The sequence below is a fragment of the Acinonyx jubatus genome, chromosome B1 (genome assembly GCF_027475565.1).
Source record: "Acinonyx jubatus isolate Ajub_Pintada_27869175 chromosome B1, VMU_Ajub_asm_v1.0, whole genome shotgun sequence".
Taxonomy (NCBI): domain Eukaryota; kingdom Metazoa; phylum Chordata; class Mammalia; order Carnivora; family Felidae; genus Acinonyx; species Acinonyx jubatus.
In genome coordinates this window covers 15,464,995-15,487,249 of record NC_069382.1, presented here as the reverse complement: position 1 = coordinate 15,487,249, position 22,255 = coordinate 15,464,995, and the positions used below count along the sequence as shown (strand labels likewise).

General features: G+C 37.7%; 1 protein-coding gene across 4 annotated transcripts in view; it reads left to right on the top strand.

Moving 5' to 3' along the window:
- Nucleotides 1–22,255, top strand: part of CFAP97 (cilia and flagella associated protein 97) — a 40,007-nt gene that overhangs the window by 4,479 nt on the left and 13,273 nt on the right. For all 4 annotated transcript variants that reach the window (XR_008295848.1, XM_027077121.2, XM_027077122.2 and 1 more), the window contains exons 2-3: nt 3,550–4,589; nt 20,691–20,959. Coding sequence is in view for 3 of the 4 variants with exons in the window: in XM_027077121.2 (XP_026932922.2) it covers nt 3,566–4,589; nt 20,691–20,959 (1,293 nt within the window). In the remaining variant the exon portion in view is untranslated. The remainder of the gene's footprint in view (nt 1–3,549; nt 4,590–20,690; nt 20,960–22,255) is intronic.

The window sequence follows — 22,255 nt, the reverse complement described above, 5'->3', positions numbered from 1 at the left end:
ATTGGTCGTTTTTCTTTCTGAACTCAGGTGGGCAGAATTGGATTGACAATGACCAATCATACTATTTTTTTCTTTAAGTTTTTCTTAGTTAAGTAGGCTCTGGGGTGCCTGGGTGGCTCCTTTAAGTGTCTGACTTTTGATTTCTGCTCAGGTCATGATTTCATGGTTCTTGAGTTTGAGGCCCGCGCCAGGCTCTGTGTTGACAGTGCAGAGCCTGCTTGGGATTCTGTCTTCTCTTTCTCTGCCCCTCCCCTGCTTGCACTCTCTCTCAAATATAAATAAATAAACATAAAAAAAAAAAGTAGGCTCTAGGCCCAGTTGAGGGGCTCAGACTCACAACCCGGAAATCGAGAGTCACATGTTCTATTAACTGAGCCAAGCCAGGCGCCCCCAGTCACACTCCTTAGGTATGTGATGACCCACAATCACCAGCCTCTGCCAGGTTCTTTATCCTCACCCCACCCCCCAACTGTCTGCGTCCCTTCACAGCTTATAGTTGTCTAATGTATGTCCTTCCAGTCCGTGCTATGTAACTTTGTGCCTGTGAGGAATTTAGTTTTAAGTTTTACATAATTGTATTGTTTTTCATTTAATTTTGCTCTTTTAGTAAACTTTATTTTTATAGATCTCAGCTCACCCTTTTTGACTGACATATAGTATATTACATACAACATTTCGTTTATCCATTTTCCTCTTATTAGACATTGAGTTTTTCCCTAACTCATTTCTATTATAAACAGTAGGGCTATGATGAACATCCTTGTACATGACCCAGAAACACAATTGGGAAGTGGTAGAACTAAGTTTGAGCCCGAGTGTGTCTGACTCAGTTCCTTCTTTTTCGTTGTGCAGACTCGCAGTCATCACTTATTTGCTTAATTTATTGCAAGGACACTATTATAATAACAGTAATGGAAATATAAAAAATGCAGTGGGATTGTTGGTTTTTCTTCTAACAGGTCGACTTAATTTTGCCCTTTTTCCCCCTGGTTTTTATTTAAGTGTGTAAATTGTATTATTAACCCAGTATGGCTAACAGTTTTGTAGTGTTCATTTTTCATGCTGATATAATGATATCATATATCTCTGATATAATATAAGCAGAGATCCACAGCCTCCATAATCCAGTCATTTGGTAAATATTTTAGGCTTTGTGGACTGTATAGTCTCATAGCTACTCAACTCTGCAGCTGTAGTGTGTAAAACTTTATTTACAAAAACAAATGGCAGGCCAGATTTGGCTCATGCACAGTAGCTGGCTGACTCCTGATATAATAATAATTTTGATGGAATCATAATATTCCTCTATTCAAGTTTTTTCAGTATTACTGAAATAATATGAGAATTCCATTCCTTCTTTTTAGTATTATATTCTTAGGATAAATTTCTGAAATGAAAGTACTGATTCAGAAGGCTTATGGCTTTCTTACAGCTCTGAAAATTAATTGCCAAAATCCTTTAAAAGAGATGTTTCAACTTTTATAAATTAAGAGAGTAAAGAGTAGACTTTAATTCCATAATGGATAAATATGACATCTAAAACCTTATTAAATATCTTTTGAGGACTTGTGGAGGAGGCTTCCTTCTGCTGATTTGAGTTTTAAAACAAGAGGGCATTGATCTGTGCTATGAGAAATAATATTTTTTCTTTTTTTAGTAAGTAATATTTCTTATATTTAATATTTAGGTATAAGTTACCTAATTTTTCTTAAATTTTTAAGATCTACTTACACATCTCAATTTAAATCAATTTAATTCTAATAATATGTTAGAATTTTAAAACTTATTTGTACTTTGATTAATCTGACTTAGCTTAAATTTCCCTGAACATTGTATGCCATTTGCAAGCTTGCAGCACAGTTCAATTTTAGTATATTTAATTTTCTTATGTACCTTGAACATCTGACCAGGGATACTGACATATCTAATAGAGGAAGTCCTAGTAAGTACTTAGACTTTTTTTTTTTTAATTTTTTTATTTTATTTTGAGAGAGCGAGAGAGAGACAGTGTGTGAGTGGGGGAGAGGGAGACATAGAATACAAAGCAGGCTCCAGGCTCCCAGCCATTAGCACAGAGCCGAATGAGGGGCTCAAACCCACGAACCATGAGATCATGACCTGAGCTACAGTTGGATGCTTAACCAACTGAGCCACTCAGGCACCCCAGCACTTAGACATTTTTAATAAACCTAATTATAAGTCTAACCTTACTAATTTAATCAGATTCCCTAAGTGTTTAAAAGTTGATTGTGAATAGTTAAATTTTTTAATATGCCTTATATTCTTCAAAACCTTAAAGGCAAAAAAATTTACCCAATGATAAAATGTACTACCATATATACCTCTAATCTATCATATTAACCTATTGCATTAGTATTAGTAATGTAAGTTTGGTTGATTTTTAAATCATATTTGTACTTGATTTTATAGGTTGCAGTATCACTTCAACAATTAAAGGCTCCAGAGAATCATGATTGCTTTAGAATATAGATTATATAATCTTTTATTGTTTGATTTTACATAATAGAATTAATCATAATTTGAATATACTGAGCACAAAATTGGATTGTTGGCTATATGTTATTAGTTTATATATGCCTTTCCTTTAATGCAGCTCATATTATTTGCTCTTTTGAATGTCACTATGGACTAAAAGGTATCACAGAAGGACTTTTTCACTTTTATGTGTATTTTGGGGGGCACCTGGGTGGCTCAGTCAATTAAGCATCTGACTTCAGCTCAGGACATGGTCTCAGAGTTTGTGGGTTTGAACCCCGCATCGGGCTCTGTGCTGACAGCTCAGAGCCTGGAGCCTGCTTCAAGTTATGTGTCTCCCTCTCTCTGCCACTCCCCTGCTCATGCTCTGTCCCTCTCTCAAAAATAAATAAACATTAAAAAAAATTTTTTTAAGTGTATTTTGTGTGTTTTGTTTTTCAGTGTTAAATTGTGCAACCTGAACAGAGGAGGCCCCTTTAAACTGGAGCCTTTCTTGTATTACCATTATATCAGGCATATTTGAATATTGTGCCTTCTGGTAACAGTAAAATACTCTAGGCCTTTGTTTTTCTTTACCTCCAGAAATAGAATCAGCTACCTTCCAAGTCATTATGATTTTTTGATTCTTGTTTTGTTTTTGTTTTTGTTTTTTGTTTTTAGTGTAGAATGGTGTTAGAGGACAAATTCTGAATTCAAGCTGGCTTAGCTAATTTTAGGAGGTTTTAATATCATCCTTTCTTAGTCTAAATTAATTGTACTTCTAGAAGGCAGATTTTCCTTAGGGTTCACCTAGGTATATGTTTGTGATATGCTTGCCTTGATGACTCGTGAACTGAATTATTAGACTTACTTATTTTTCAAATCATTGGTACAATTTGTTATTACTCCTCTAGCCCCATTATCATTTCACTGAGTTAATATTTTTGGGGTGTTTTTGTCATGTTTCTTTATAATCAAACGTCTCAGTTTGAGATATGCAATTACTGTAAAAAAATGAAAAGTATTAAGAAATTATTCTTCAGTCTGATGGTAACACTGGCCTCTTTTTTTCAGATATATTTTTGCCATCATGGATCGTTTTGGAGATGTATCAGAAGGTGAAGTGGACCATTCTTTCTTTGACAGTGACTTTGAAGAAGAAAAGAAATGTGAAAGTAACTCAGTTTTTGACAAACAAAATGATGACCCTAAAAGGAGAATAGACGAAGATACAGAAAATGTAAACTTGAAATTTGGAATACAAAGAAAGGAAAATGAAATAAAAAAGAAAATTCTTCCAGAAGAACACCCCGTAGAAAATGATAATATGCGAACCAGAAATTCTTTATCATTGTCCACTTCAAGATCAAAAAAATTGTGGGATGCTACAACAGGGCATAAAATACACTTACCCACTCCAAGTAGAATTCCCAAAATTGTGAAAGAAGGTGACAATGATTATTATACAGATGGAGAGGAGAGCAGTGATGATGGGAAAATGCAGCATGTCAGGTCCAAGTCAGCTAAACCACCTAATAACCTTAAAAAAAACATAAGTAAAAAGTATTCCAAAAGTAATTCTTCTTCCTCCTCTTCCTCTTTGTCTTCCTCATCTTCAAGTTCAGGTACAGATTGTTCAGATGCAGGGTCTGATAACTGTATTTCTGATACATCTCCATCATTAAAGAAACGTCTGTCTGGTGTAACCCACTTGTCACCAAAACAGAAATATAAATCAGGAGTAAAATCAACAGGAACACGACCTTCAAGTACTAAACCAAAAGTCAATGACTACACTGAGGAATCTGAAGATACTGTGACAGATGTCACTCCTCTCTCAACTCCAGACATCAGCCCTATTCAGTCTTTTGAACTGGGAGCATCAAATGATCAAAAAGTAAAAGTTAAAAGGCAAGAAAACGTGAGTCAAGAAGTATATGGAAATGTTGAGGATTTAAAAAATAATTCAAAATGTTTGAAATCAACCAAAAAGGGAAAAGAAAAAACTGGGCCTGATCTCACTCCAGAATCTTCAGTGTTAGATTCCAACGTAGACCATAGATATAAACAAAAAGTCTTACATGACACAATGGACCTCAATCATCTTTTGAAAGGTAAGTTTCTTTTCTTTTTAAAAGCTGTATATATTGAACTTACATATTAAACTTCATGGTGTATTGAGCTTAAAATATCAATTGCTATTAATTTGCATTGATTTTTCTAAATATATTTTATTGTTGGATAATTGATATTATAGTAACTTTTCCAATTACTCTATTTTACCGTAAAAATATCTGGAATATCATTTATACTATTGAAAAGCTAATTAACTAGGAGTAGAAACTACTTCACCCTAAATTTTTAGTGTCTTACAAAATCATAAAACCTAGAGGGAACAGCTAGATAAGATAAGTGGGAGAGGCGGAGCCAGATGTTTTTCACATTTGAGAGGGATGTGGGCATAAGATACATTTCGCTTTTTTCTTTAAGAAAGACAACAGCGCTGAAGTTAAAAATATCCTAACCTGTTGTCTTCATGTCAGAGAAAGTGGGAGAATGCTGGCAAATGAAAGAACTCAGAATAAACTGTAGGGAACTATTCAGATTTTAAGTTAAATATTAAAGAGCATTATTTGAAAATAATTACCAAGTTGATGAAACAACATAATTCAAGTTTCAGTTCCTTTAAGATTGAAAATTTTTTTGAAGTATAATTGACATAGAGTATTCTGTTAGTTTCAGGTGTATATCATAATGATTCAATACTTTTATACATTATGAAATGATCCCCATGATAAGTCTAGTTACCATCTGTTACCATACAAAGTTATTATAACTTTATTGGCTATATTCCTTATACTGTTCATTACATCCTCATGACTTAATTTATTTTTATAACTGGAAGTTTGTACCTCTTAATCCCCTTAGCTTATTTCATCCTCACCTCCCCCAAGCCTTCTTCCCCTCTGGTAAGCAACAGTTTGTTTTCCTGTATCTAAGAGTTTTGTTTTGTTTGTTCATTTGTTTTGTTTTTTTAGATTCCACACACAAGTGAAAGACAAATATGGTATTTGTCTGACTTATTTCACTCAGCATCATACCCTCTAGGTCCATGTTGCCACAAATGGCAAGATCTCTTTCTTTTCTATGGCTGAGTAATATTCCATTGTGTATATATATATATATATATATATATATATATATATATATACCACATCTTCTCGATCCATCCATCTGTCAGTGGACACTTAGATTGCTTCCATATCTTGGCTGTGGTGAGCAATGCTGCAGTGAGCATAGGGGTGTATATTATCTCTTTAAATTGTTTTCATTTTCTTTGGATAAATACCCAAAAGTGGATTGCTGGATCATATGGCATTTCTGGGTTTTTTTATTAAAAAAAAAATTTTTTTTTTAATGTTTACTCATTTTTGAGAGACAGCATGAGTGAGGGAGGGGCAGAGGGAGAGGGAGACACAGAATCCAAAACAGGCTCCAGGCTCCGAGCTGTCAGCACAGAGTCCGATGAGGGGCTCAAACTCACGAACTGTGAGATCATGACCTGAGCTGAAGTCAGACGCTCAACCGACTGAGCCACCCAGGTGCCCCTGGAATTTCCGTCTTTAATCTTTTGAGGAACTTCTGTCCTGTTTTCTGTAGTGGCTGTACCAATTTACATTCCCAACAGTATAAGAGGGTTCCCTTTTCTCTACATCCTCACCAACACTTGTTGTTTCTTGTGTTGTTGATTTTAGCCATTGTGACAGGTGATATCTCATTGTGGTTTTGATTTGCATTTCCCTAATGATTAGTTATGTTGAGCATCTTTTTATGTACCTATTGACCATCTGTATGTCATCTTTGGAAAAATATATATTCAGGTCTTGTGCCCTTTTTTGTTGTTAATTTTTTAATTAAAGTATAATTAATATACAGTGTTATTAGTTTCAGGTGCACAGTGTAATGATTCAACAAGTCTATACACTACTCAGTGCTCATCATAAGTGTACTCATAATCCCCTTTATCTTTTTCACCCATCCCCCCCCCACCTCCCCTCTGGCAACTACCATTCTCTGTATTTAAGAGTCTATTTGTCTCTTTTTTTCTTTGTTTTGTTTCTAAAATTGCATGTATGAGTGAAATCATATAGTATTTGTTTTTCTCTGACTTCTTTCATTTAGTATTATCGTCTCTAGGTCTCCATGTTGTTGTAAATGGCAAGATTCCATTCTTTTTGATGACTGAATAGTATCCCACTGTGTGTGTATTTATATGTATACATATATACACACATATATACCACATCTTCTTTATCCATCTATGGATGGACTCTTGGGTTGCTTCCATATCTTGGCTACTGTAAGTAATATTTCAGTAAACATAAGGGTGCATATATTTTCAAATTAACAGTATGTTTTCTTTGGATAAATATCTAGTAGAATTACTGGGTCATATGGTATTTCTATTTTTAATTTTTCGAGGAACCTCTCATACTGTTTTCCACAGTGGCTGCACCAGTTTGCATCCCCACCAACAGTGCTTGTCTTGTTTATTTTACCCACTCTGACAAATATGAAGTAGTATTTCATTGTGGCCTATTCGGGTCCTCTACCCATTTTTTAATCAAGCTTTTTTCTTTTTTTTTTTTTTTTTTGATAGTATTTGAGAGTGTAAGTTCTTCATGTATTTTGGATATTAACTCCTTATCAGATGTATGATTCAAATATCTTCTCCCATTCAGTAGGTTGCCTTTTCATTTTGTTGATGGTTTTCTTCACTGCGCAAAAGCTTCTTAGTTTGATGTAATCCTGCTTTAGCTTTTATTACCCTTGCCTGAGGAGACTGAGCCAAAAAAATATTGCAAAGACTGATGTCACGGAGCTTACTTCCTATGTTTTCTTCTAGGAGTTACATTCTACAGGTCTTACATTCAAATCTTTAATCCATTTTGAGTTTATTTTTATATATGGTAGAAGATAGTCTAATTTCTTTATTTTACATATAGCTGTCCAGTTTTTCTAACACCATTTATGGAAGAGACTGTCTTTTCCCCATTGTATGATCTCACCGTCTTTGTCACAGATTGACTATGTGTGTGTGTTCTTATTTCTGGGCTCTCTGTTCTATTCCCTTCATCTACGTGTCTGTTTCTGTGCCAGTCCATACTCTTTTGAATACTGTAGCTTTGTAGTAGAGTTTGAAATCAGGAAGTATAATACCTCCAGCTTTTTTATTCTTTTTCAATATTGGCGTGGCTATTTGGGGTCTTTTGTTTTTCCATACAAATTTTAGGATGCTTTGTTCTAGCTCTGTGAAAAATGCCATTGGCATTTTGATGGGGATTGTACTGAATCTATAAATTGTTTTGGGTAGTATGGACATTTTAAGAATATTAATCTTCTAACCCATGACCATGATACATTCTTTCATAAACTGTAAATACTTTTTAATTAGTAAAAATCTTTAGTGCTGTATTTCCACATCAATTTATTATTACTTTTTGGATATGTCAATTTGTTGTTATTATTTGGTGGGAAAGAAACTATATTTTAGGTAAAGTAAAAGCAAGTTGAAACGTTACCTTTACACTAGTTAACATAACTGTGAAATATTAGGTTTCCAGGTTAGATTTTAGGTCAGTTGAAGACAACATTTTTATTTATTTATTTTTTAATTTTTAAAAAAATGTTCATTTATTTTGAGAGACAGAGTACATGCAGGGGAGGGGCAGAGAGAAAGGGAGACACAGAATCCAAAGCAGGCTCCAGGCTCTGAGTTGTCATTATAGAGCCCGACACAGGGCTTGAACTCACGAGCTGCGAGATCATAACCAGAGCCAAAGTTGGACGCAGAACTGACTGAACCACCCAGGCTCCCTAAAGACAACATTTTTTAGTTGTAAGTAGTATTTTCCATCTTTGTTTGAAATGTCAGTTGAAAGAATAAATCTTTAGCTACATAATTCACATGGGATGGTAATGTAAGAGCATAAACAAATCCCTTATGTAGTCAAATTATTCTCACAGTCAGATGAATAAAGTATTTTGGACATTTGAACGTCCCCTTTTTTGTAGGTTTTTTCTTTGCTCTGATTGTACCTATTGATTGTTTAGTATGTCTGAAAAATCAGACTCTTGGCTTTGCCCATCACCATCTATGTTTTAGGCCTCCACTCACTGTTCTGATAAATGCTCCTTCAGTCTCTTAAAACTTTCAGGATTGAGGAGTTTTTTTTTTTATTCTTGCCCCTTGTGTCTTCCCCTAACAACGAGAGTGATCTTTTAAAAATAAAATCAGTCTTACCAGTTTCCTTCTTAATTCTTCAGTAGGCTTACTCGTACATTAAAAGTAAAATCCAGGGCACCTGGGTGACTTAGGTGAACATCTGACTTGATTTCGGTTCAGATAAGATCCCAGTGTCCTGGGATGGAGCCCCGCATCCAGCTCTGTACAGAGTCTGGAGTCCGCTTAAGATTATTTCTGTCCCTCTGCCCCTCTCTTACTCTCACGCGTGCGCGCGTGCTCTCTCTCTCTCTCTCTCTCACTCTCTCACTCAAATAAGTGAAAGTAAAATCCAAATTCCTTACAGTAGCCTAACAGACTCAGTATTAGTGATTCTTACTCTACGTGGTATATTAGTGTCATACTGATGCCTAGGCTCTGCTACAGGAATTCCAACGCAGTTAGTCTCGTATCCTTTAAAGTTGATGAAAACCATTAGTCTACATCATATGGATATCCTGCAACTCCTTTTTTTTTAAATTTTTTTAAATATGTATTTATTTTTGAGAGAGAGAGAGGGAGAGAGAGACAGAGCGTGAGCAGGGGCGGGGCAGAGAGAGAGGGAGACAGAACCTGAAGCAGACTCCAGGCTCTGAGCTGTCAGCACAGAGCCCGACGTGGGGCTCGAACTCACAAACCACGAGATCATGACCTGAGCTGAAGTCGGAGGCTTAACCGACTGAGCCACCCAGGCACCCCCCCCTTCTTTTTTTTAAATCTCTTATTACCTTGCTCCAGTCACAATGCTTCCTTACCATTCTCAGGATACTTTGTATTTATGGGGCATTTCCACTTGCTGTTGCCTTTTTTCTTTGCATAGGGTGCTTCTGTCTGTTGCTCAAGTCTTATTTTGTATATCACCCACTCAGAGATACTTTTTCTGAATGTTCTGTCTTGAGTAGCTTCACATCTCTATTTCACATCTCTGGCTCTCTGTCACAAAGCCTGTTTCCTTCCATCAGAATACTTACCAGACCCTGGAATTAGTGTAGTTTGCTTACTTATTTCTGCCACTAGAGTATAAGCAACATGAGGGCAGGATCTTGCTCATTGCTAGAATCTCCAAATTCAGCAGGTATTGGCACAAAAGAGACACTATTTGTCAATGAAGGAACTGAGGAACCCAGCTATAGTGTTGGGAACTGTACTTCATATGTTTCACTGAAATTTAATTTTTTTTAACAATTACCTATTCTTAAATTTGCCATCTGAAATACACAGAATACATGTGTGCTTCCTTCAGAGTTATAATTGTTAATATATCTGATTAATTTTCTTTTTTAGGGAAAATCTCTATTTCTTTATCAAGCATCCTCTGTAACAATTAAAAAAAAATTTTTTTTAACGTTTATTTATTTTTGAGACAGAGAGAGACAGAGCATGAACGGGGGAGGGGCAGAGAGAGAGGGAGACACAGAATCGAAAGCAGGCTCCAGGCTTTGAGCCATCAGCCCAGAGCCCGACGCGGGGCTCGAACTCACGGACTGCGAGATCGTGACCTGAGCTGAAGTCGGACGCTTAACCGACTGAGCCACCCAGGCGCCCCCCCCCCCAGCAAATTTTTTAATAAAATTTTTTAAATGTAGCAGACTAACATTTGGCATATAAAGTATCTCATAAAATTTTCTTAAAATTAGGTTTGAAAACAGTGACATATATTGAAAAGAAATAATGTTACAGAAAATTAATGAAAATGTATAATATGACTTGCAGGTTTTATCGTGTGTGTGTTTTTTTTTAATACTGTTTGATTAAGTTATAATTTGCATTTTAAGGACCCACTGTTGCATTTTTTTTTTTTTTTTACATTTATTTTTGAGAGACAGAGAGAGACAGAGCTTGAGCAGGGGAGGGGCAGAGAGCAAGGGAGACACAGAATCTGAATCAGGCTCCAGGCTCTGAGCTGTCAGCACAGAGCCGACGCGGGGCTCAAACCCACGAACTGTGAGATCAAGACCTGAGCTGAAGTCGGACGTTTAACCGACTGAGCCACCCAGGCGCCCCTGCATTTTTTATTTTTATAAGTACTTTTTGATTCCACAAATTACAAGCACCACTCTGTCCTACGAATTGGCGGGGTGGGGGACACATCCAATAAAAAGCTTCTTTTAGGAAGAAAGCCCATGACTCTTTTAGAATTGTCAGATTTTGAAAAAGCCATCTAAAAAAGCCATCATCTCAGTGAATCACTGAGCTTTTTTTTCAGGACTATTGATGATTAACTGTTTGTATTAGGATGATTTTGGAAACGGTATTTCTCACCTAACAAGAATTCCAGAAATAGATCATGCTTGAGGGTTGACCAGTACAGTGGCTCAAAAATGTCCTCAGGGACCCAGGTTCTACCACTGTGTTCGTCCAGCTGTGTGGTGTTGGTTTCATTCTAAGGCTAGTAGGAAATGTCTGCAGAATTTTTAGTATTCATATCCAGACATGATGATGTCCAGGCAAAGGGAAACTGTTTCTTCCTCTGGCTTTCTCAGAATGGAGGAAACTTTAAAGAAGCACTCTCAACTGACTCACGTCTCACTGCCCAGAATTGGGTAACACTCCTATTCCTAAAACATTCATTGGCAAGAGGAATGGGATTATTGTGGGCTGGTCATTCACCCTAGAGTTAGGGGTGGGAGTCAGGAGAACGGAAGGAATCTTCCCCTTAAGGACAGGGCTTCGTAGGAAAGGGATAGGTAGGTGTCTTTAAAAGGGAAGTGGGGTGGGAAGATTTGTTAAGAAGAAATGAAGAGGAGGGGCATCTGGGTGGTTAAGTGTCCAACTGACTCTTGATTTCCGCTCAGGTCAGGATCTCACGGTTGGGTTCCTAAGATCTAGGCCTGTGTGCACTGACAGCACAGAGCTGGCTTGGGATTCTCTCTGCCCCCTCCCCCACTCAGTCACGTGTGCATGCTCGCTCACGCATGCACAGGCTCTCTTTCTCTCTCAAAATAAATAAATACGTTTTTTAAAAAAAAAAGGAGGAGGAAAGTAGAAATGTATGCTAATTGGGCATCCACAAGGCCAAGGTTTCTTAAGCTTTAATATGCATACAAGTCCTTGGAGAGCCTCTTAAAATGCAGATTCTGGTTCATTAAGTCTAGAGTAAAACCCAAGGAACTACATTTCTAGTCAGCTTGGTGGTGATACCTTGGCTGATGGCGATACCGGTCTCCAAGGACCCTAGTATTGAGATTCAAGACACAAAAAACTATTTGGTTTCGCTGAAGAAACATACAGGTATCTCTCACTATTCCTCTCTAATTCTTTTGGGAAACTTAATTGGATATAGAAAGCCTAAACATTTTTCCCACCCCAAATCCCTACAAAGTTTCTCCTCCAAATATAATTGAAGCACTGAAATACTGTTTAAACACAGAAACTGAGCTAAATGTAGGAGGAAAATTTATTCATACTGCTGCACGGTAGGGAACCCTGATCTGAGTGACCTGGTTATAAGTAGTGCTCAGAGCTTTTAAAGGTACAGGAACAAAGGTGGCATTTTGCCACTTGGTACATCTGTTACTGGAGCCCTTAATCCACAAGGGTTCCTTTATTAGCAGTAAAATACTTTACTTATTTCTTTTTAATTTTTTTTAAGTTTATTTATTTTGAGAGCGTGCGAGCAGGGGAGGGGCAGAGAAAGAGGGAGACAGAGAATCCCAAGCAGGCTCCACACTGTCAGCACAGAGCCTGATGCCAGGCTTGAACTCATGAATTGTGAGATCATGACCTGAGCCAAAATCAAGAGTCGGACACTTAACTGACTGAGCCACCCAGGCACTCCTTTAACAGTAAAAGATTTGAAACACTAATCATGGCCAACAGTCTATTGCAAAAAGTATTTCTGTCTTTCAAAATTATTATTTGTGCTCGATTGACCCACTGTTTTTCAGATCCAAGAATATTTTTGTAAGGATTCTTGGTTTTTCCCCGTAAAACTAAAACATTGGACCTGGTAAGATAGAGATGTGTGCATGGCCAGCCTATCTATGCCTTTTCTGCACGCATTTCTCAATATACTTTATCACTTTCAACTTACACTCTTTGGGCTCTTCTAGGCCTCTTAGGCTCAACTAATTTCTTCATAACCTTTTCCACTTCAAATGAAGAAGACAACAGTGGCAATGCATACCACAGCTCAGAAATTGTGAGCAGGAGAGGTGCCTGGGTGGCTCAGTCGGTTAAGCATCCGACTTTGGCTCAGGTCTTGATCTCACGGCTTGTGAGTTCCCAGCCCCGCATCGGGCTCTGTGCTGACAGCTCAGCCTGGAGCCTCTTCAGATTCTGTGTCTTTTTCTCTCTCTCTCTCTCTCTCTCTCTCTCTCTCTCCACCCCTCCCTCGTTCATACTCTGTCTCTCTCTGTCTCTCAAAAATAAATAATCATTAAAAAAAATTAAAAAAAGAAATTGTGAGCAGGTAATGTGACGCCATCAGAGAACAGCTGAGGTGGGAGCACAGCATACTCTGCACCCTCTCAATTTAAACATCATGTTAAAATGGTTTATTGTTTTGATTAAAAATTTAGTGAGCTATTAGAGGAACTATTGGGCCAGAGTCCAGATAGTGAGGGATGCCTGCACAGCTAACAGTGTTAATGTTATTTACTGGTTTCAAATAAACTTGTTAACAAGTTTGTAAATTCGAACTATAAAATATTAAGCCTGGGAAACAAAGGTTAATCAAAGAATGTAAAATCAAGTCTCCCAGTTATAGGCCAGAGAACAGTGATACAATATTAAACTTGGTTACTTACAAAATGTGGTGAAGAAAATTCTAGAAGTGGAATCAGAAGATTTTTGGCTTCTGGGTCTCATCCATGTGACCATAGACAAGCAGTTAACTGTGCCCTAGTTTCTTCATTTGTAGCATTAGGTAGTTGATGTAGGTTGCTAAGGTATATTCTAAGTTCAGAGTTCTGGGGTTCTATGAGAACTATTAGAAGGGAAGATTAGTGTGGACTAGCATTATTAAGTGTCTGGCTTTATTTACTTAGTTACCTATTTATTTTCTTATTTGCTTATTTTAAATATCTTACTTTAAAGTAGACCTTGAAAGTTTAGTAGGATTTCTAAATATTTCAGCCTCTTTTAGCTCAATTAGGTGGCTGCTTTGGGGAGACTTCCCACCCCACCCCAAGCCTGCCTTGACTATTTAAATGTTCATAAGGTGTGGTTGGAATTAAGTTCTTCGGCCTTGGTCTGTAAAGCACCGAATAGGCAGGCAGAGAGGACATTTTGAAAGTGGAGTAAACAAAAGTTTATGCGTTGGGTTATGGCATGAATCTCGTGTTTGGAGAACAGTGAATAAACAGACATGACCACATTTGAAGGTATGTTTCGTACTTTGTACAGGTGAAATTAGGTCAGTTTAGGAAGAATCTGCAGGGCAAAATTGACCCATTTTGGAAGCGTACCACCTAGATTCTATGTGAAATAATTAGGTACATCATGAGAGGATGTATCCTGAGAAGAACAACTAATGTAAGAGAAAGATAGGATTAAGGCAGCATTGATGAGTGAAGAAAGTGGTTGCACTTACTGTTCAGCTGATAACATCACCCGGGAATGAAGCAAGCACCTTACTGCAGGGGAGGGCGTGGGCCTGTTACACTCCTGGGGAAGAGGCTGCCTGTCCTGAGAGTAGCTCCTGCCCCCTCCCCCCCCCCCCCCCCCCCCCCCCCGGCAGTACCTCATCCCTTTACTGGCAGGCTTCAGCGAACAAGGTTCAGATAGGTGAGTAGGAAATCTCAGACATTGTCAGCTCACTACCAAGTATTAGTACCTTTGGAGAAAAGCTAAAATCAGCCAGAGGCACCAGACTCATAGATGAAGGACATAATACTTGAAATAGAGCTCAGTGATTTTTTTGGAGAGTAGCTGCAGGACCCCACTATTTCCACTAATAAAACAAATTTGCCTTTTACCTCACTCTCCTGTCTCGTGTGCACAGTGGCTTTTCTAGGGGCTGTACTACAGTGACAGACAGCACACTACACTGAATGCAGAAGCAGACGTGGATCCAGCTGTCTTCTATTAAGGCAGGCGTTAAAATATTTGCAAGAATTAAATCTGCCATTCTCCTCACCAATTATTGTTTGTTTTGTAAAAGAACTATTAACCTATCACTGGTTTATTATTTCCAGATAAATGAAGATCTTTAAATGTTTTTACTTTTAACTTTGAAGTTTATTTTCAGAGAGAGAATCTCAAGTAGGTTCAACACACAGCACAGAGCCCCATGCAGGGTTCTGTCTCATGCCTGTTATATCATGACCTGAGCCAAAGTCAAGAGTCGGGGCCCTCAACCAACTGAGCCACCCACACACCCTACTTTAAAATTTCTTTTAATGTTTACTTTATTTGATTGATTGAGAGAGAGCAATCGTGAGCCACAGAGGGGCAGAGAGAGAGGGAACAAATCCCAAACAGGCTCTGCATTATCAGTGCCAAGCCCGACATGGGCTTGATTCATGACCCTGGGATCATGACCTCAGCTGAAATCAAGAGTCAGACGCTTAACCGACTGAGCCACTCAGGTGCCCCCTACTTGTAATTTCTAACATAGTAAATATTGATAGATGTAGCTCACATAAACATTCTTTGGGGTCCTCAATAATCTTTAGGTGTGCAAAAGGGTCCTGAGACCAAAAAACATAACTTCTATTCTAGAAGGAAGTAATTAGAATATTTGATTTGCAGTGTATTAGAGGAAAAAAAAATTAACAGTCTTTCTAAAGGGGAAACAATGGGAAAAAATAACAAAAAAAGTATTTAAAAAAAAGATGGGGCACCTATGTGGCTCAGTCAGTTAAGCATTAGACTCTTGATTTTGGCTCAAGTCATGATCTTACGGTTTGTGACGTCATGCCCCATGTTGAGCTCTGTACTGACAGCACGGAGCCTGCTTCAGATTGTCTCCCTCTCAGTGCCCTTCCTCTGCTCACTTGCTCACTCTCTCAAAATAAATAAACTTTAAAAAAAATGAAAAAGATTGTAGGAAGAGATCAAACAGTATAAGTAGGTGGTTTCAACTTACCAGAAGATGCTATCAGAATATCTTTAAGAATTTAAACAAATCCAACCTAAAAAGACATTTTAAGTCGTAGGAAGAATGGAAAAATAAAGGCTTGAAAAAGATATGCTTAGGCAGGTATTAACAAGGAGAAAATAGAAGTATCAATCCTAACAGTATGCAAAATGGAATTCAAGAAGTGAATTTGTCCCACTAAAGGGACAAAGAAGTATTTTACATTGATAAACTGATCACAGATCTACCAAAGAGATTGATAAAAAGCAAAACAGAACTAGACCATGAAATGGACGGAGCCGTAATCGCTGTGGAAGACTGATTGATTGATTACATCATACACACAGAAAACTTAACTGCTTGCTTATGGAATAAATGTCCACATGTGTTTTGTCTGTTACACAATATTTAAAGTGATGAAATGCCAGTTACTGTTGCTACATAACCAATTAGCCCAGCACTGGGGTGTGGAGAGACTCCAGGGTAGGGTGACTTGATGGCTGGGGACTGGAATCAGCTGGGTGCTGATTTATTGATTTGTCAGGTGTCTGGGCTTGCGATGACTTAAAGACCAGACTTTGCATGGGTCCCGACTTCTTCCCATATGGTGGCCTCGGTGTAGCTGGATTTCTTATTCTTAACACGGTGGCTCAGGGCTCCACGTACAGTGTTGAAGGAAACAAGGCAGTAACCTCATCCCCTTTTATGACCTAGCCTCAGAATGTGATCATGCTAGTCCTATAGCATCATTTCTTCCACATTCCTTTAGTTTAAATGGTTATAAACCTTCCCAGATTTAAGAGGGAGGGACATATACCCTCCATCCTAAGGGGAGGACTGTCAGGTAGCTTATGGACATGTTTCAAAACCTCTTTAGTCCAACATACTGCTTTACACTCCTTCAAACGTAAAAAATACATTCCCCTTTTCAAAGATCCCCCACCCCCAACCTTGACATTGAGGGTCTAAATCAGGTCTAAGTGCAGCTGAACCTCACTCGTGGGTCCTCGGTCATATCTCCTTGAGTACTGGGACAGGCTTCTGCCAGGAGAGATTAGGAAGGCGTAGTAGTTATATTTTTGAACCCCATAAGTCCTAGTTCTTCTGTATTCTGTGTTTTAGCTGAAAACTGATTGGTTCTTGTTTTTAGCTCCTCTCTTTCCTTTTTCATTATGGATACGATCAACCTTTAATAACTCTCAGCATCCTGCACGGGGATCTACTTAGCCAAATCCGCCAGTGGCGGGTATTTTTTCCATTTTCCTAGTCACCACTGGCAACAGTTTTGCTAAAATTCTGTCACTTCATCCTCTACATCAGCAGTCTCCCCCAGACCCTTCCAGCTCTGGTCTCAAAGCTAGTATTTTAGGTTTTTATTGCAGTAGTACTCCAATTACTGGTACCCAGTTTTGTGTTAGTTATTGTTGCTTTGCTAACAAAACACAAAACTTAGATGTGTAAAAGCAGCAACCTAGGATGACTCGAAAGACTAGGACCGCAATGCCTGCATGTGGCCCCTTTATGTGGTTCAGTTTCCTCACAACATGGCAGCTTCAGGCTAGTCAGACACAGGGTGGCTCAGGGGCCCAAGTACAAGTATTCCAGCAAACAAGGTTAGGGGGCTATAGGGGGTGCATCTCCTCCTTTGCCTAGCCTTGAAAGTCACACTTTTGGCTATATTGTTTTGGTCCACACAGTTTCAAGCCTGCCCAGATTCAAAGGAAGGGGGTGGGAAGAATGTCACAGAATTTCTCATCTGACAAGTTCATGAAGAAGACAAATTTAGTAAATTCAGTTGTTATTCCTTGCATTGAGACCTCTCAGCTACAGGTGTTGGATTTTTTTCTTTAAACCTTTAAAAATAACTTTATGTTTTTAGGTTTCTTTATTTTGAAAGAGAGATTGCTCACATGCAGGGAAGGGTGGAGAGAGAGGGAGAGAGAGAATATAAAGCAGGCTCCACAACATGAGTGTGGAGCCCGATGTGGTACTCAAACTTGCGAACTGTTGAGATCATGACATGAGCCAAAGTCAGATGCTTAACCGACTGAGCCACCCAGGCATCCCTAAAAAATAACTTTAGAAAGAAAATACCATTGGTTTTTTTAATAGGGATCATGAATATGCCTACAGGATGTTTTTGTTTTTGTTTACGTTTATTTGTTTTTCAGAGAGAGAGAGAGAGAGAGAGAGAGAGAGAGTGCGTGCACCCACAAGTAGGGGAGGGGCAGAGAGAGAGATCTGAAACAGGTTCCACGCTGCCAGCAGAGCCCAATGCGGGGCTGGAACCCATGAACCGTGAGATCATGACCTGAGCTGAAGTCGGTTGCTTAACTGACTGAGCCACCCAGGTGCCCCCAGATATGTGTGTGTGTGTGTGTGTGTGTGTGTGTGTGTGTGTGTGTGTGTGTGTGTGTGTTTAGGAACAGATATTATATGAGTAAGGACTTATATGGCTTAGAATAAAATTTCCAGTGATAGCATCACATGTAAATTTTTAAAACTGCTGTCTGTATCTCAGCCTAGGTGAAAGCAAAGCTGATTGATACATCTAGTGACTTGTGTTAGATGACTGAGTAACTGACTCTAGTGATGATGGGCATGATATTGAAATACTGTAAAGAGTTGGAACAAAACTGTTTCATTAAAGAAAACTAGGGAAAGCAGTGTTTCTTAAATATGTGAGTTTAAATATTTATATACATACTTACATAAATGTGTTCCTGAAAGTTTATTCAACTTACAAATTTTTTTAGATTTCAATTGAAAAACAAAGGATCAAGTATTTGAGCATGCCTCATGTTAAAGCATACATAGCCACTTTAGAAAAATGTACTAGTGATAACTAGCGTGAGTATATGAGTACTCTATATATACTTTTTCCATCGTGGAGCGTTCGAGTGCTATTATTTTCAATGTATTAGATTGAACTTTATTTTACTTATTTTTTTGCTATTGCCTTATTTTACTTCTAAAAACTTTAAGATTTTTTTTTCAATTTTATTTAATTTGAGAAAGAGACAGCACGAGTGGGGAAAGGGCAGAGAGAGGGAAAGAGAGAATCCCAAGCAGGCTCCACACTGCCTGTGCAGAGCCTGATGTCAAGCTCAAATTTACGAAATCGCGAGATCATGACCTGAGCCGAAATCAAGAGTCGGATGCCTAACTGACTGAGCCACCCAGGTGCCCCCTAAAAACTTTTTTTTTTTAAATGCCATTCAGAAAATAGCTTTTAATTCCCTTTAAGATTTAATTTTAAAAGCTTTCATATGTGGGAGAATTAATCTAGAAACCTTATTAAATTCTACAAAACGTGCATTTCTTGGAAGGAAGATAATTATGAACAGCACATCTGTATCTTTCTAAATGTGTTCTTCGGGTTTTACCATTAACTTGGTATGATTTTCAACAAATTACCAACCTTTAATTCCCTCATTTATTTTGTATCAGAAAGCCACTGTTAATCTTTTTTTTTTTTTTTAAGTTTCTGTAATCTTTGGTAGTCTTTGGTTTAAACATGGGGGGGTAGACTTCTGGTTCTTTTGACCATGTTCAAATGATTTGACTTTTCTGCACCAGTCACATTTATTTATTTATTTATTTTTTAATGTTTATTTATTATTGAGAGACAGAGAGACACAGAGAGTGAGAAAGGGAGGGGTAGAGAGAGGTAGAATCCGAAGCAGGCTCCAGGCTCTGAGTTGACATCACAGAGCCCGACGCGGGGCTTGAACTCAGAAACTGTGAGATCATGACCTGAGCCAAAGTCGGTCACCCAACCTACTGAGCCACCCAGGTGCCCCTACCAGTCACATTTTAAAATGGGGATTAAAAAATGTCTCTGTGGATTTAACAGTGTATTTAACAATGTAAAATGCTGAGGAAGTTAAAGAATTAAAGGTACTCAAGTAAAAACAAATAACAGCTACTTTAAAAAAATATTGTAAAAAACAAATCACATGTTCCAGTCAGTTAATCTGATACAGTGTACTCATTGGTAGTGCAGAGTTAAGTTGAAACATTTAGCAAGCTTAGTATTTTTAGAAACTTTTAACAAGTGTTTCGTAATAATTGTCACTTACTGAAAATTGGTGAAATTTAAGAATTAAGCATGTTGGTAAAATTTCATTTGATAACAATAGTATGCAAAATATTTTTATTGGTTAAAAACTCCTTTTATATAATGTATTCATTTTGACTTATGTTTAATTAGGAATAAAATGTTTGATTTTTACTGTAGAAGTATTTGTTTTAATGTCAATATTAAGACCATAAAGTATTTTCAGATTAAGTTGAAAGTTTCAGAATATTCTGGGTTTGTTTTTTGCCAGTTGTTAGCCATTGTTTCCATCAGTCATTGCTGAGGACTTTATTTATTTATTTATTTATTTATTTATTTATTTATTTCTAAGATTATTTGCTTATTTGAATAATCTCTGCACCCAATGTGGTGCTTCATCTCATGACCCCAAGATCAAGAGTCGCATCCTCTCTACATGTTGAGCCAGCCAGGCACCCCGAGGACATTTTATTTTCTAAGTATGCCCTCCAACTCACAAACTGTCTCAATTGAAGTATTGTATTACATTTGTGTATTTGGTGCACTCAACCAGAGGTTTCTAACCTCCCCCAGCTACTAGGCTGCCTTAGGGAGACGTCTACATTTCTTATTAAAATATTTTTACGGTTGAATGTATAGTTTTTACTCCCAAAGAACCCAACCAAATGTGAAACTCTAGTATGCCTCTGATTTTTTTTCTACATAGTTGTAGTATGCATGTCATTATTTCATACGTGCCTTTTCATGACTTAACATAGTCTCCATTTCTAAGAGCTGAAGCATCAGTTTGTGCCGTCACGTTGCCATGTGCCTTGTTCAGTTATCTTTCCTTGTCTTGTTCGCTTCTCTAGCTTTTCTGCAATTAGATAAAAAAGGACCGCAAAGACACCACTTTGATCAGCCTTCAGTAGCACCAAGGAAAAACTACTCTTTCACAAGAGAGGAGGTGAGACAGATTGATAGGGAAAATCAGAGGCTTTTGAAAGAACTCTCAAGACAGGCTGAAAAATCAGGAAGCAGAAGTACGATTTCTAGAAGATCAATTGTTCATCCCCCTAAGTTATATCACAGTGCCCTCAACAGGCAGAGGGAACAACAAAGGATTGAAAGAGAAAATTTGGTAAGTAACTAAAATTTTTTAGTCATCAAAGAAAATAAATGGTAATGATTTATAAGGCCAACTGACAGGAAATCAGATACACCCACATTTTCATAATTATATAAAAGTAAATATGGATGTGTATGGTGTGAAATACATAATGAGCCACGAGCTGGAAAGTACAGTTGGGTTTTTTTTGGTCATCAAGCTAGATTTTGAGGGAACGTTGGATGAAATTACTGAAAGCTGTATTATTTGGCCAGGTGTGTTAAATCTCTGCAGTAGTGTAGGAAATGGCATTCCAGGGGTCAGATACACGTATGTTTTGTGAAGTATTCAGTCACTAGCCAAATCTGTTTTACTTTATTGTATCCTTGAAGGCTGAAACAATTTACATATTATTTATTTTAAAGGATAAATACATCTCAGAGAGGTCAAATTTTGGTGATCTGCTCCTTGAATTAAGAATCAGATATTAAGAATCAGATAACTAAACTGTGATGTTCCAAGGAATATAGGGACTGTTGAAAATCTTCACATTAAAAGCTATTACTCATATCATTTTCTTCATAAAACTCCATTCATAACAATTGTTGGTGTTTACTGGGCTCTTACCTAAATGCCGGGCATTGCTCTAAGTGTCTCCAAATATAAGCTTATTGAATCCTAACAGTATCTTTCAGGTAGGTACTGTTTTTATCCACATTTTACTGATGACATAACAGAGATCTAAAGGAATTAAATAATTAGCCCAGGGACACAGAGCTGGTGAGTAAATGGCTGAGCCAAGATTTTAAATACAGGTAGTGTCTTAAACCAAAATTAGACCCTAATGGGCACATAAATTCAGAGCTAAGATAATTGATAAAGCTATTATTAAAATTATTAAAACGTTTCCAGAATTCATCCTCCTTGTATTTCGTCACCCATACGGTTCTGTTTGACCATGTGCTTACTTGAACCTGTACTAACACTTGTAGAAATTTTTACTGTTGTCACTAATCTCAAGAGCTGGGAAGCTGGGATGGTGTATTTACAAAAACCAGTAACCCTTACGGGCATGTGGCAACAGGTAGGTGGCAGCAGAGCAAGCTGAATGAGGCTGTGGGCAGTGAGCTACATGCCAGCTCTGTGCACGTGACCGTGGCAATTGTTTAAGATTCATCCTTGACTTAGAAAGATTTGAAATTATGTCCTGAACATTTGGGTTTGCCTTTTTTGTTTATTTTGACTCTCCTGCATGACTCTGGAGCCTCTTTCACAAGTAGTTCATAGTGTATCCTGTTTTACAAAGTTTAGGTCATTTCATCCTCACAG